General features: G+C 41.3%; 1 protein-coding gene across 5 annotated transcripts in view; it reads left to right on the forward strand.

The window, feature by feature from the left end:
- ACTR3B (actin related protein 3B) overlaps positions 1 to 15,154 on the forward strand; it is a 52,334-nt gene that overhangs the window by 1,674 nt on the left and 35,506 nt on the right. For 3 of the 5 annotated variants that reach the window (XM_081038109.1, XM_081038110.1, XM_081038111.1), the window contains exon 2: positions 12,430 to 12,485. The exons of the other annotated variants lie outside the window; for them this stretch is intronic. In XM_081038109.1, coding sequence (XP_080894235.1) covers positions 12,430 to 12,485 — 56 coding nt within the window. The remainder of the gene's footprint in view (positions 1 to 12,429; positions 12,486 to 15,154) is intronic. 5 annotated transcript variants of the gene reach the window in all.

Consider the following 15,154-nt stretch of genomic DNA (forward strand, 5'->3'; position numbering starts at 1 on the left):
GTCACTTTGCTCTGTCCAAGGTGTAACTTCAGTGTGTCATTGTTTTGTGGCCCAAGGTCATGTTCTTGTCTCCACGCTGCCCTAGGCTTTGGTGTCAACTTATAAACAGTTTCACAGAATGTTCCCAGTGGGTCTCACGTGGACATACTCTGCCATGGAAACGACTGGTCACTCATGAAGTCCTAGTGTCCAGTGTATGGCCAGAGGGAGCAGCCTGGAAGAGCCTCAATTTACTGGGAGCATATAAGTAGTTCTTATATTTCCCGCAGAGTTAAAATGGTTTTTGGATTGACTTTTACCTCAAAATAGGATAAAAAGGGGGAACATGCAGATAAAAGCAACCACGGCCAAGGAAAAGAATAGGCCTGGGGAGTCCCCACAAGGTGTGGGCTGGTGGCTGCTGTAGTTTAGTCTCACATTTGGCCTTAGTCTTCCTGTCTGACAAAATTGTAAGAGCCATCATCAGTTAATATAATTCCTGTCATCAGGAAGGGAGAAAAAGGCCCGTTACTCTGGTGAAAGAGCTTTGTGTAGTACTAAATTCTAGAATGAAAATTCACACTGAACTACGTACATGGCAGACACTAATGATTTATTAGACAGCGTACTAAATAGTATTTTTTATAGCAAAATACATTCCATCCTGGTAGCCTGGCATCCTCTAATAAACCCTGAGACCAGCTCGCCGAGCACAGGTGTGCTGGGGGTCAGGTTAGTTCAGACCAAGGAATCCGCCTGCTCCGAAGAGGAAGCTTCGTTCATTATTTTAAGGAATTACTAGACTGCATAGTTTTCAGAGAATATCCACAAATACTAATCTCACTTTTGGTAGCCAAACTTTTAATGAAGATATTTGTATTTTTTAAACTTATTCTGCAAAAATGTCTAACCTACTGAAAAGCTGCAAGAAGTGTACCAAAAAAACTGTATGTTCATCCACTTTCACCAACTATTAACATTTGCTTTATCATTTTCTGTATATACGTATTATTATTTTTCTGAACTGTTTAAGTGTGGTTTTATACCAAAATACTTCAGTGTATACTTTCTGGGAACGAAGAGCTCTCATACAATCACAGGCGAAAGATGGAAATCAGAAGATTGGACGTCGTGCGGTAGTGTTGTCTTGTACGCAGTCTGGACTGACACAGATGGTCCCATTTATGTCTTACGGATTGTCACCTCTGCTCCCCTCATCTAGCACCACAGACTGCTTGTCATCACGTCTTTGTGGTCTCATTGAACTGGACCAGTTCCTTAGCCTTTTTCTGTCTTTCAAGACATTGACATTTTTGGCAGCCAGTTGTTATGGATAATGTCCCTCAATTTCAGCTCGTGGGTGCTTCCTTGTGATCGATATAGGTTATGCATTTTTGTCAGGAATGCCCCAGAAGTGACAACAATCCTCCTTAGTGCGTCCCGTCAGAAGGCATGTTCTCCCCTCAGTTTTATCGAGATGTAATTGACATGTAACATTGCGTAAGTTTAAGGTATACAATGTGTTGATTTGATACCTTTATATGCAAAATGGTTACACATAGTGTTAGCTAACACTTCCAACAGGACACATAATTACTGTTTCTTTTTTGTGGTAAGAACATTTAAGATCTAATCTCTTAGTGACTTTCAAGTACAGTGTTGTTCACTACAATCACTCTGCTGTCTCCCCAGCACCCCTTCATCTGATCAGAACGCTAAAGATAGTGAGGTTCACGTGAATTATTTGGATACGGTGATGTCCACTCGATTTCTTCACTGTATGGTTTTCCCCTTTGTAATTAATGTCATTTCTGGAGAGCTATTTTGAGCTTATGTAAATACCATGCTCTTCCTTAAACGTTCTCCCTTTTGTTTTAGTACACTTTGGTGATTCTTGTCCTAATTGGTTATTATGGTCATAGTTGCAAAAAATGTGATTTTAGAAAAACCCTAGTATTATCTCCATTTGTTAATTGACATCTTACTATAAGGAAGGACTCTTCCATAGCCCCCGTTTATTTAGTTGTCATCTGCATGGGTTATTTTATTCAAAGGGTTATAATCCATGATGTCATTACTACTATATGCAGTGGGTTATTATCTGTTATTATTTGTTTTGGTGCTTAAATTGTTCCAGATTTGGCCAACAGAATCCCATTCAACGTGTTTCTGGTGTTTTTCAGACATGTCCACTTCATTTTCTGAGCGTTTTGCTACGTATTATCAAGACTGCAGTGATAGCCTGTGCAATGCATACATCTTTTTTTCTTTTTCTTATTCTTTCTTTTTTTTTTTGCTGGAATATCTCTGGATAATATTCTAGAAGTGAGATTTCTAGCTATAAGGGTGAATGCATATACAATTTTGCTAGACAGTGTCAAATCCCACTCAGTAGTGTGTGTCTTCACCAGCAGTGTACGAGTGAGAGAGCCTGTGTCGTCTTCAGACTCACCAATAGAGTCTACTGCCAATTTTTTTTACTTTTACCAATTAGAAGGTAAGATAGTGGTATCTTATTTCAGTTTTAATCTGGATTTCTTATATTACTTGGGAAGGTGAGTGTTTTCATATAGTTAAGAGGCATTTGCATTTCTGTTTTCTGTCTCTTCATTTCTCTAGCCCATTTTTCTGTGGGTTTTTGGTCTTTACCTTTTATTTGTAGAAGCTCTTCATATGTTAGGGTGTGTTTGGGGCCCCACATACTCCCACAGGTCCAGTGATTTGCTAGGAACACAGGACCATAGTGAAAAGGTACAAGCTAAAGCACCCAAGGGGAAAGGCACATGAGGTAGGTCTGGAAGAAGCTTCCAGAGTCCTCAGTGGAGTCACACAGACGCGTTTGCTCAGCACCCAGTTGTGACAGCACAACAGGGAAGCTCATTAGAGACTGCCCTGTGTTTTCACTGGGGACTGGTCATGCCACCCTCTGCCTAGCACATCCCGAAATTCCAGAGTCCCACAAGGAAAGCAGGAGGTCAGCATAAAATGTATTGTTTCCGTGGTTTGGGCACACTGTGGTCCACTCTTATCATTTAAGGAGTGGTGGGAACTCTCAAATTGGAGTGCTCGTACCAGTCAAAGGCAAGGCTTGTGAGCAGGCCTTTCTAAGGAGAGCAGTCGGACCTGTTAACTCCTTTCCGCACCTCTGCGTGTTAACCCTCTGTGACCTAAGTTGCAAATGCATTCTCCCTATGTATTATTTGTCTTTTGCCAGGCAACGATTTTTTTTTTAATTGTTAGTACAGTTACATAGATTTCAGGTGAACAATTCTGTATTACATCATCTATAAATCCCATTGTGTGTTCACCACCCAGAGTCAGTTCTCCTTCCATCACCATATATTTATTTGTTGCTCTTTTTTTTTTTTAAAGCAATCAGATGTATTATCTTTTCCTGACTGTTTCTGGATTTTGAGTAATAGTTAAGAGGATTTTTTTCCCATTTCCACATTATATGGGTTTTTTTATTTTTATTTTTTCCATTTAAGTCTGTAATCCACTTGGAATTTATCCTGGGATATAGTATGAGGAATGGACCCAGTTGGACCCAATTCTTTTTTTTTTTTTTTGGCTATCCAAAAGAGAGGAATGAAAAAAAAAAAAAAACACAAAAAAAAACCCCAGTGCTTGAATTTGCTGCCTTTATTGTATACCAAAATTGTCTGTGCCCTTGTGTTTATGTCTGGATTTTGTTGAGTGTGGCATCAATCTGTTCATGTACCAGCACCACAGAGTTTTAATGACTGAGGATTTAGAATAATATTTGATGGGGTTGGCCTTCCCTGCCCATCCTTTGTTAGGGTTTTGTCATCTATTCTTGCTTGTTCCTCCAAATCAACTTTATAGTCAACTTCTCTAGATTCACAGGGAAAATTGCCTGATAGCACTTTTATTTGGATTGTATTAAATTTATAAGTTAATGGAGACCATTAGTCTTCCCATCGAAGAACACGAGGTATCTTTCTATTAGTTCAAGTCTGTTTTGTGTCTTAGGAATACCGTGCCTGTCTCAGGTGGATTTCTTGTTACGTTTACGCTTAAGCATGTGGTTTTCTTTTCTACTGTCATAAATGTTGTCTTTTCTTTCATTATATTTTTTTTTCTTGAATATATTAAGGCTATTTTTTTGTGTTAGTTTTATAACCTGCTACTTTATAAAACGCTCTTATTGTTTGTATGAAATTTTCCCTTGATCTTTAGGGTTTTCCAGATACAACATTTTTTTCATTGGCAAATGAAGATTGTTTTGCCTTCTCCTTCTTTCCATTTCTAGGATCTCTGTTTTTTGTGGGTTTTTTTTTTTTTTGCAGTGGCCATTACCTCCAAAATAATATTAATTAGGAATGGAGTTAGTGGGCATTATTCTTTTGTGCCTTACTTTAATGGGCTAGCTTCTGGTGTTTCTAAAATAAGATACTGGCTTTTGGGCTGGTATAATCATACACACACACACACACACACACATACATAAATACATGTATATAAACGTGTATAAAAGTCATGTGAAGAAATTATCCGTCAATTTCTGTTTTTTTGAATTTTATAACGAATGGGTGTTGGATGTTGTCAGATATCTTTAACATAAATGAAACGTGTGTTGTTGTTTTTTTCCTCAGTTTTTGTGATGGATTATATTAATGGCTTTCTTAATATTGAACCACTCTTGCATTCTGACATGACCCCCACTTGATCATGACGCATTATTTTTTGATGTGTAGGTAGATTCTGTTAATATTTTACTTAGCTATTTGCATCAATATAAGTGTGTGTGTGTGTGTGTGTGTGTGTGTGTGCGCGCGCGCGCGCATGCACACGTATCCTCTTTCTGGGTCTTCTGTTATTCATGTGTTGAATTTTGGGACTATTTCTCTGATTTTTTCATCATTCTGTCTTTTTCCTTCTAGGGTATTCCTCACTTTATCTTCTGGCCCTTCTCTTTAGTCCTTTCATTTTTGCCCTAAATTTTTAATTTTCAAAAGCTCTTTTTGTTTTCTAATTTTGTTTTACTAGAATCTTGTTTTTGTTTCTTGCGTTCAATATCTTCTAATAGGATATTGATAGTGTTTTTTTGCTTGTTTGTTTGCTTGTTTTTTGTGGTGTTGGTGACGTTTCTTCCTATAGTTTCTGTTTCCTCCAAGTTGATTTTTCGATTTGTCTGTTTTCATCTCTATATTTAATGGTAGAGGCTTTCCTCAGATGTCAGTAATTTATGGCTGCCTGCTCATGATTAAAAGTTAGAAAATTAAAGAGCTGTTAGATGGAATCTCTGAATGCGTGGGTTTGGCTTACTGATTTTGAGCTTTACCAAGAGTGACGGAGGTGGATTGTTTGTTGAGGAATTTTCTGGTTTTAGGATAATGCTGGGGTTGGAGAAGAGTAGTCGCCCAGCAGTGAGGGGCAGGGGAGGGGAACCCAGGCCCGGGGTTTGGGGCCCTTCAGCCCCAGTCGCACAGGGTCCCATACGGCTCCCTGTTCTGGAGCTTTTGAGGACCTGGCTGTGTGTTGTCTGGTTCTCAGCTTTTGCCTCTGCTGGTTTTCCTACATCTCCAAAACCAGGTACCACTGATCTGCTGTCCGGGGCCAACGTTTGCTATGGCCTCCTCTTTTCTCCATATTGTGTGGTTTAACATTCTTTTAAAACATCATCTTGCTTTGCTTTTAGTGGGATTTTGGGACAGAGTAACTTTAGATGTTTAGTCCATCGTTTTAACTTGGAAGTCAGAATTCACTTAATAGTGCTCGAAATCCACAGAGGCCACACATACCTCATGATCTTATGCTTACCAAACAGAGCAAAAAATGCTGCTCGTAGAAGGTGAGATGGACATGTATCATAGGTGGTGTTTAATTTACAGATCCAATAGACACCAGGAAATTGGATTAGATAAAACAATAAACTTCAACATGCAAGGTGAGCTCTGTGTTGTATGAACAGAGACCACCCTTTTCTATTCAACAACCCAAGGAATGTTGGAAGAGCTTGATCATATATTAATTTACAGTGTACAGTGTGGGGAGTGTATTATTTAGAAACCTATCATTAAGATCTTGGAACAATTTTAGTTTAATCAAAACCATATTCTCAGGTAATTGTAGTCACATTTATTTATTTATTTAAGTGTTAACTGAGAAACTCTTAGGAGGGAGTCGAGCTGTTCTGGTTGAAGTTTGGGGTTTGAGGCTGGACCTCATAAGGGTCTTAATCAAAAGAACTTCCCTGAAGCAATGTGGTTTGACAAACACTGTTCTAAGATGTGACATTTCCACTTTGAAACATAAATTAATTGCGCTTACATTGTCACCTTCTGCTCGAGCCAAATGGTTGTAGGAGGAATTTCAACTATATGTGTGTTGAGTTGACAGTAGTCAGATTAATTCTCCTGACTGCAGAAAGTTACTGCTGTGGAAAGCAGTGGCATTTAACAAGCTTTGCACAGGACTGTTTAAAATGTTTGGGGCAAGTACGGATCTACTGTATTTATAGAAAGAGACATTGGAAGACACACAAGAGGAGTGGCTGGAAGGTAGATGGGTGTAGGAGTGGGAGGGACATTTCTTACTGGCTACCTTTCTGTAGTGTTTGGAAGTTTGAACTAGGAGAACATATTTGTTTAAAAGGTGGATTTGTAACTAACTGTCAGTATTGCTTTATGCAGCTACTGATTCTCTTTCCGTGTCTGTCCTGATTTCCATACAAAAAAAGTTCTCAGGTCAAGGGCTGCATGGAAGGTGGCACTGAGTTGAGAATGTGACTGGAATCTGTACGTGTAGTTAATGTGTTTTTGGGAACGAGGCCTGTGCCCGCCATGCAGGCTATCCTTTTGGAGATAGTGTTCAAATAAAGAAACAAGAAACCAGGGGCTTTTAATGTAAAAGTCACTGGTCTTAATTCCTTATGTACACATGTATCAGATACACATACAATTGGAAGAGAGTATGAAATTTTAGTATAGCCAGGGACTTCAAGTAGAAACTATGAAGGAAATATTCAGGAAAATAATTGGTGGATTTGATCATCTGACCTGTTTAAACAATTATATTTCAGAAAACGTACAACTGAAGATAAAAAACAAACCAGGAAAACTTAGCGCTTTATATGAGCCAGTGTTAATATCCCCAGTATGTAAGTGTTCACACAAATTGATAAGATACTAAAACTCTAGTAGAAAAATTATCTAAGGGCAATTCATGGAAGAAATATAGGTTGCTAGTACACGGCAAATAACATTTGTTAAATAAAATAAAACATTTGTTGAATAATGAGAGCCTTTTACGTTTTGAATTAGGAAACATTGTCCAGAAATGGTCATAGTAACCATGAGGTAGGGATTGTGATTCTTCACCTTTTACAGGTGTGGACACTGAAGTGTGGAGCATGGATTTACCAGCCTGAGGTCACGTGGCCAGTGCTGTGTTCTGAACCCAGCGTTGCGGGCCCCAAGGAACCCCCCTCACATAAATACACTGTTCTGCAACTACTTTCCAACTGTGCTGTACATCTCTATGTGGCAGTAACATAAGTCTGCTTCCGTTTTGATGGTTGTGTAGGTTTTTATTGAATGATTGTAATTTATTTAATAGATTCTCTGTTGATGACTTTTGAGTGTTTCCAGTGTTTTGTTGTTTACTATTGTTTACAGTGTTTGTTAATTATTATTGTTATGCTGTAGTGGACATTTTTTTGTGCATATCTTTGCATATGTGTGAAAATGCTTCTGTGGGGTAAATTCTAGGAATGTGCTGTTTAGACGATAGGGGATAAGCATTTAAAATTTGGACAGTGTGAAAGTTCCCTTTATAATGACTCATCAACCTTCACTAACACCCACATATAATTTACTACCATCGTCTTCAGTATTGGCTCAGATTTTGAATGTTTGCCATTAAATTTGTAGGTCGATTTAGTGATACTTGGTGTATCTTTTGAAAGCCTGACTCTTCCTGTGTGAGTAAGATATGTCTCAGTTTGTTTGCCTGTGTGTATATGGAGAGTTCTCCACACACACCTTGCAGTTTCCTCTTCAGGGCACTATTGTTTCATGTTGTTGCCGTTATGAGTGGGCTCTGTTCATCCAGTGTGTATTCTTGTTATTTGGGTAGGAAAGTTGTTGACTTTTGTCTCTTCACTTAGTAACTGCTCATCTTACTGAATTCCTATTGCTTTTAGTTTTTCATTTAGTTTCCTTAGGTATTCCAGGTGTGTAATTACAATTTACAAATAAATGTTTGTCTCCTCCTTCCCAATATTATACCTTTTATTTAGTTTGTGATTTGTATTATCTACTTCTTCCAAAACGGTGTTAAATGAGAGTAATGATACTGGGTCTCTTTGACTTAATTCTGACTTTAATAGGGATGGTTCTAGTTTTCTACTATCTTTTGGTTTGAGAGACCCCCGTCTCCCCCCAATCTCTTCCTAAGGTTAAATATTTCTGTTTTGAGCCTGTTGTTTTGTTGTTGTTGTTTCCACTATTAGATTGAGCCTGGATTTCTTTTCACCACATTTTAATTACATAAAGTTTGAATTGAAAAGTATTTACTACTTTTTTTTCCCCATAGAATACCTAAGCACAGTGTTCTAAAGAAGACAAAATTGCTACATTTGAGTCCTTTCTTATGAACTCTGGCCAGTATTAAACTTCAGCATTATAGGTACATTTTATTTGATTACGTGGTAGATGCGTTTGTTAGAATGTGAACGGGAAGGTGGGGAGCTTTCGTTACATAAACATTGTAAAGATGATTGCCTGTGGTATAGTTTAGTCAGTGATTCCTAAGCTGGTTGACCCTCAGAACCCTGGTGGGAGGGACAGAGGTTTAAAATATACATGCCCAGGCTCCCCTGTGACTCTGGGACAGGCCCTGGGAATCTCTTTTAGAGCTTCCCGGTGATCTAATCAGCCAGCTCAGTACTTTATGTCTAGAAGCCTACCCAGATGATCTTAAACTAGCCTGCCAGATAAAGTAGGCTTTTGCTACAATGAAAAGCTCAATCTGAAATCCTGTTTCTAATAGGTGAGCATTTTGTGAAACACTTTGAGTACCAAGGCCATCCCCACCCCTTGGCCAGCGCCCTCACAGTGTGCCTGCGACATAGTTTCTAGCTAGTAAACTGGTTGGAATAAAGATGCTTCTTTGTTTCCGTAAGTGGTATCTTGAACACTTTCCACATTTAAGTTTGTGTTTTACTTGTTTCTTTTGCTTTCTGTTCTTTATGTAGCTGAGCCGTTTTGTCCAAGATCACCTCTAATAGGGCATACCAGTCTAGCACTGGGTTAGCCTAGGTGAGGTCACCAGGACCAGTTCTGGACGGTTCCATTTACGATGTTGTATTCCATAGGTTCTCGCTGAAGTGTGAGATAGCCTTGTTGATGAAGATTTGACAAAAATTTTAAATTTGAATATCTCATTAAAAAAAATCGTGTTAAACATTCATTGTGTGTTGTGATTATTCAAAGTAACAAAACTTCAAATATCTTTGATGCTACTTAAGGAATAGCACAGGAATTTTAAAGATATTAAATTACCAGAAAGTGATTTGAAAACACTGGCTGTTGCCAGTGTTTTTCATGATTTTAGTTTCACTAGGATGGTAAGGGAAGATCTCGCAGTAAGTTGTTAATACATACGAATATTAATATATCTTAATGTCAGTTTGCCTTAGTCATGCAAATCACTGTTTGCTAAATGTTCTTGCTGCTAAAGTACCCAGGTGACTATGGCAGAAGGCCTCCTGTGAAGGCTGTGCTGCCCACGAGGATGCTGTACCTCCCCTTCTGAACATTCCAGCAACTGTTGCCGAGGGGCAGCATCAGTAGGGAGTTGGATTTTCGCGCCAAGGGCCTGAAAAAGCTCGTGTCCATTTCTGCAGCCTGGCCCTTTGCTGCTCTGGGCCAGTTTCCGATTTCAGGATACAAACCTGGGGGCAGAGATGAGGCCCAGGCGTGGAAGGACGTCTGCTGTCCACTTGGTTCACCCCGTGTGCGTTTCCTGTCTTGTGTCCGTGTGTCTGTGTGTGTGCAGCAGAGCGGCTGATGTGACCCAGGATACAGACAGACCCGAAAACTTTCAAAAATTTCAATGAGCAAAAATTTGAATGTACAGAAAAATAATAGTAAAAAATAACTAAAACGTAGATAGCAAGGTGGGATTTGAACCCAGGCAGTCTGGTGCCAGAGTCTGTGCTCTTCACCAATACAACACACTCAAATTCCTTTCAGAAATACAGAAAGTAGTACAACAGATGAGAACGGTGCTTAGCACCTGATTTTAATAAATGTTAGCATTTCACTATATTTGCCTTCAGGCTTTATTGTTATTATTATTATGAGTTAAAGTTGACGGGGGTGACGATGGCTCGTAAAGTCACGTAGGTTTCAGGTGTACAATTCTGCAATACATCGTCTGTAAATCCCATTGTGTGTTCACCACCCAGACTCAGTTCTCCTTCCATCGCCATGGATTTGAGCCCGTTTACTCTCATCTACCACCCCTTCCCAGTTTTTTGTTTTTTTCAGGTAACCCCATTACACAAATACCAGTGTTTTCTCATCTGTGAGAGACTGTATTAGACAATGTGTTTGGTCTTTTCTGGTCCCTTCAGGTTGATTTTCAGCTTTTCTCTTTGACACCCTGGTGCTTTCCCCAGCAGGCTGACAGTGATCACCTTTTCTCACATCTGGTGAGAACTCATTCAGCAGATGCTTCCAGAGTGTTTCCCGTGTCCCAGGCACTGTGCTGGGTGGAGATACAATCAGGAAAACGGAACACGTTGTGGTCCTCATGCAACTCAGATCTTAACCGTGTGGAAGGAGGGGGATTTCTTTACATGCAGGGTGCATAATTGTTTTTGTGGGGGTGGGGGCGGGGAGTGGGAAATGTGGCCTGTTAAAAACACAGACTTAAATGTGATGATTTTAGTGATTCCTGGCCCACGTGTTGGACCCCGTAGGCTTCTTTAGCCTTGGGTCAGTAATTCGGTTTATTTACATATATTTGTTATCTGGAATATACTCCAGAAGATGGTTGAATCGGGGATGATCCGGAATTTTTAAATTCAGCATTATGTTGCCTTCCTTCTGGAAAGCCCCCAGGCTCTGGGTTGGCTTTGAACTGAACCCTCTGTGGGTCTTGTGAGCCCCGGAGTGAGGCACTTGTGGGAACACTGTACTTGGGGAATTTGTGGGACAGGGGAGGGCCCTCTGCTGGGTCTTGCCACTTAGAAACTCTGTGGGGCCCAGTGGGTCTCAGCCTGGCCTTGCCCAGTTCTTGTGGCACCAAGACCTCAGATCTCTGGAGACTGAGCAGTAAGTTGTGATTTAAGTGGAGCTGGCTTGCTTTTTTTTTTGTCTTCCCAAACCCTGTTCATTCACTGTGTTCAAAAATATTAATAGGAAAGTTAGCATATGGTAAAATGCATTTAAAATTATAAAATTAATTGGTTAGAATTTGGAATGTATTACCACATCAAAACAATTAGTATCACGCATCTTGAAAGCATTTGTAAAATAAAATGAATTGATAAAGGTACTTTCAACACTGCTCGCAAGTATTTTTATTCATTACAAGCCTCCTGCAGGATGAAGCTTGTTGTCCAGACTTTCCTGTTCATTACAGCAGGCCGAATCAGAAGGGAAGAGCTGATGAGTCTTCTCAGCTTTGTATTTCCAGCAGATGGTTCCACGCGGTGGTACCCTCCCCCGCCTCCTTTTTTAAATTTAGGAGATTAGCAAATGATTTTGGAACAGATAGTAGCATTTTGGCATTCATTTCAGTTAAGACTTTTGGAATCTATCAGAGAGTGTCTTGACAGAAAATGGGCTCATCCTGAAATAAGACGATAAAGAGATGCTTCTGTCAGATATTCTCAGGAGGTGGTACTAGCTGTTTCTAGACATATGCCATGACATTTTAAGAAAATTATGTAATCATTTTCTAACCCCCCAAAAGTTCATCAAGTTGGGAAGGATGTACACTTCTTTGAAAGCCAGTTCTAGAAGTAGCACCTGCATATTTTGATTTGGGTCTTTTTTCTGCTCACTAGCTGTTGGGCTTTGGGCCACCTCATTTTCTCAGTGCTTCAGTTTTCTCATTTGCAAAATCGGGATAATATTTACTTTCTTCACAGGGTTTTTGTAAAGATTAAGCATGTAAAATCCCTTTTAAAGTTATTAGGGATACACAAGTGTAATTTATATGTTCATAGACGTGTGCAAGAATTTTTCCAATAGAAACAAGCATAATATTTTACGTTTTTGTAACTGCTTGCTTATCCGAAATTAGTGTTTGATTCTCTGTCATCACAATGTTTTGTTGTTTTTTTTTTAAATTTCAAGAGAATATTTTGAGGCTTGCTATTTGAGGAGTTGGAGAGCTTATAATAAGAGGCATAGTGGGACGTAGGGGAGAGTATTATTCTCTAAACATGTGTCGATGACTTTGTGCTTTTAGGTACAGCAAGCTGGGCTACGCAGGCAACACTGAGCCCCAGTTCATTATTCCGTCATGTAAGTAAAGCTCCGCCCACGGGTTATAAAGGCTGTGTTTCTCAGCATTGTTCTAAGCACTGTAATTCTGTTTCCCAAGGTGAACTAATGTACTTGCCATCTTCACTTCGGAGATTGTTCGGTTCCCGGGGAGGGTTGTTTATTTCCACACTTAGTTCCCAAATGTTGTTGTTGGCTGTGCTGTGATCGAAACACCCCTGAGGCTTCTCGTCCTTCCTGGTCTCTTCTGTCACAGCCCTTTGTCACTGTCGTTGGACTTTCTGTGAGGGTGACGAGTAGGGCTTTCCATCAATCAGATGCCGGAGCTGTTTGGAAGAAGTACCTCTGGTTCTTTAGGTTAATTTGTACTTTTTAAGTAAGTATAGGTTTATCAGCTCAGCATCTCTGTGGGCTGAATAGCCATTGTACTCACTGTTCACTCTATTGAAAGACTTTTTTGTTTTTGTTTTTTGAAATGAGAGGCCTGTTTTACTGTGTTAGGAAATGTTCTGTTTTTGTTTACATTTTAGTCAGTAGAGAATGATAAACTGAAAAGAAGACATGTCCTCACATTTTCCCACGGGAGTCTCAAGGGTCAGGTCAGTTGTGTAAAGGGGAGAATTCTTCTCTGAAACGACTGAAATTCTGGCTTGTAAGTTGGAGACAGTTGACCAAAGAGTAGGTACATCGATCAAGAGGGACGTGAAACTGCCTCCTGCCTGTAGCTCTGGTACCATGCGTGATCTTAGACACTGTAAGCGGCTGGGGGCCGGCAGCATGGTGACGCCAGGCTCTCGTGAGCAGCGGGACATGCGTGGCTGGGGAGGACACCAGGGCTGGAGGGCAGGCGCTCGGTCAGTGTTTAGTCAAGGGAGGACGCAAGACAGTGGGTGGACGTGGGTATTCACGTCACTAGAGAGTGTAGTCCAGGTCCCTCGGGGACATGTCACCTCATCCCACTTCCTGTTTGCTGGTAGCTGGTAATGATTTTGATTTTCTAGGTCTGTATACTTTGGTGCCATGACGGGGTGTCCTTGACAGTTGGCACGATTGGTCTGCTGCGTCCTCATTTTTTGTTCATAATGTGGTGTATTAGTTTGCTGGGGCTGCCATATCAAAATAGCACAGACTGCGTGTCTGAAACAACAGAAATGTATTTTTCACAGAAGGGAAGCTCCAAGTCCAAGGTGAAGGGGCCATCAGGGTTGCTTTCTGGTGAGGCCTCTCCTTGGCCTGCGGACGCTGGCTTCTCACTGTGTCCTCCTGTGGCCGAGAGAGAGGGGTCCCCGGGGTCGCTCCCTCTTATGAGGACACCCGTCCTGGGGTGAAGCCCCACCCCCTTGGCCTCAGTCAGAGGCCGTCTGTCCAGTGCACTCACCGGGAGCTCAGGGCTTCTGCGCAGACGTTTTGAGGGGACACAGTTCAGTCCAGAGCCGTTGGCATTTTGTAGGATACATCAGACTTTTGTGAGTTTTATTATTGTGAATGCCCCAGAACTTGATCATTCTATGCCAAATTGATGAAAGGAACTTCCTGACTTTTCAAAGCACATGAAATTCTTACCTTGGCAAGTGCAACAACTCTAAGAGGCTGGTCTTGCACCTTGTGCTTTGATGCTTTGGCATTTAAATCTGTCAGCAGCATTTAGTTGTCTGAGCCATTTAACCTGTCATCATTAATAGAGAAAGGAATTGAAGTCAGTTATTAGCAGGATTTCATTTGCTGTCAGAAGGCATGGCAGCTCTCAGATGGCTGCTGTCAGAACCTTTGCAGTGGCAGAAGCCAGAAAGATAATACAAATGTCAGAGATGTGGGAGTAAAAGAAGAGTTACATCCTTGCTGAATTTGTTGCTAAAGAGCAGCGGCGGGAGGCAGGGCAGACATCTGCGCAGGAGTCCGGTGTGGGCCCAGAGGGACTTGGCTACTTGGGCGTTTGGCCCCCTGCTGGGTTAGTGCTGGGAGCAGAGGCGAAGTTCAAGCCGTGAGTGCTGAAGTGGGGTCCAGAGAGAAAGGGGGCTTCTGTGCATGTGTGTGGCTGCGGGGTAGGTGCTGGAATGCTGCCCCTGAAGCTCGAGGCCACAGAGGCGAGGTCCAGGCATGTGCGTGAGGGACGCGTGGCCGCACCCCCATAGGCTCCCAGCGGAGCCCAGTGGGAACCAGAGGAGGACTTGCAGTCGCCCTCCTAGGGAGCTTGAGCTGCCGGGAAGTTTCCTGTTGCTGAGGCCCTGGTGGAGACCCGGCCCCACTGGAGAGGCGCCCGCCTGTCCTGCTCCATCGCCGCTCTGCTTGTGTCCAAGTTGTTCGAGCCTCTGCAGAAATCGCTTGATTGTGTGAAGGAAAGGTTTCCCTACGTTTTTTCCCGTTTCTTTTAAGCTGTGAGAGAATATTTGGAGTCACTGAGAAGTTTCAGACAGAGGAGTGTGTGTGCTGATTGCATCCATAGAAAGACGATATGGGAGGGCCCAGGAGGGGCCGGAGGAAGAAAGTACCTTTTAGGTGTCAGGGTGTGAAGAGTTCATTGTAAAGGCCCAGTGGGTAACTGGGTAGAGGGCTTGATGCTCTGGGGATAGCTCTGGACTGGGGACAGAGGCTGAGCCCCAGGCGGTTTTGCTTTTTAGAAAAATTTAGATAGAGGTCTTTAAAATCTTTATTTTGGTGAAAAAGAAAAAAGAAAAGAAAGCAAAGCAAAA

Source organism: Rhinolophus hipposideros, assembly GCF_964194185.1.
Source record: "Rhinolophus hipposideros genome assembly, chromosome: 25".
Classification (NCBI taxonomy): Eukaryota; Metazoa; Chordata; class Mammalia; order Chiroptera; family Rhinolophidae; genus Rhinolophus; species Rhinolophus hipposideros.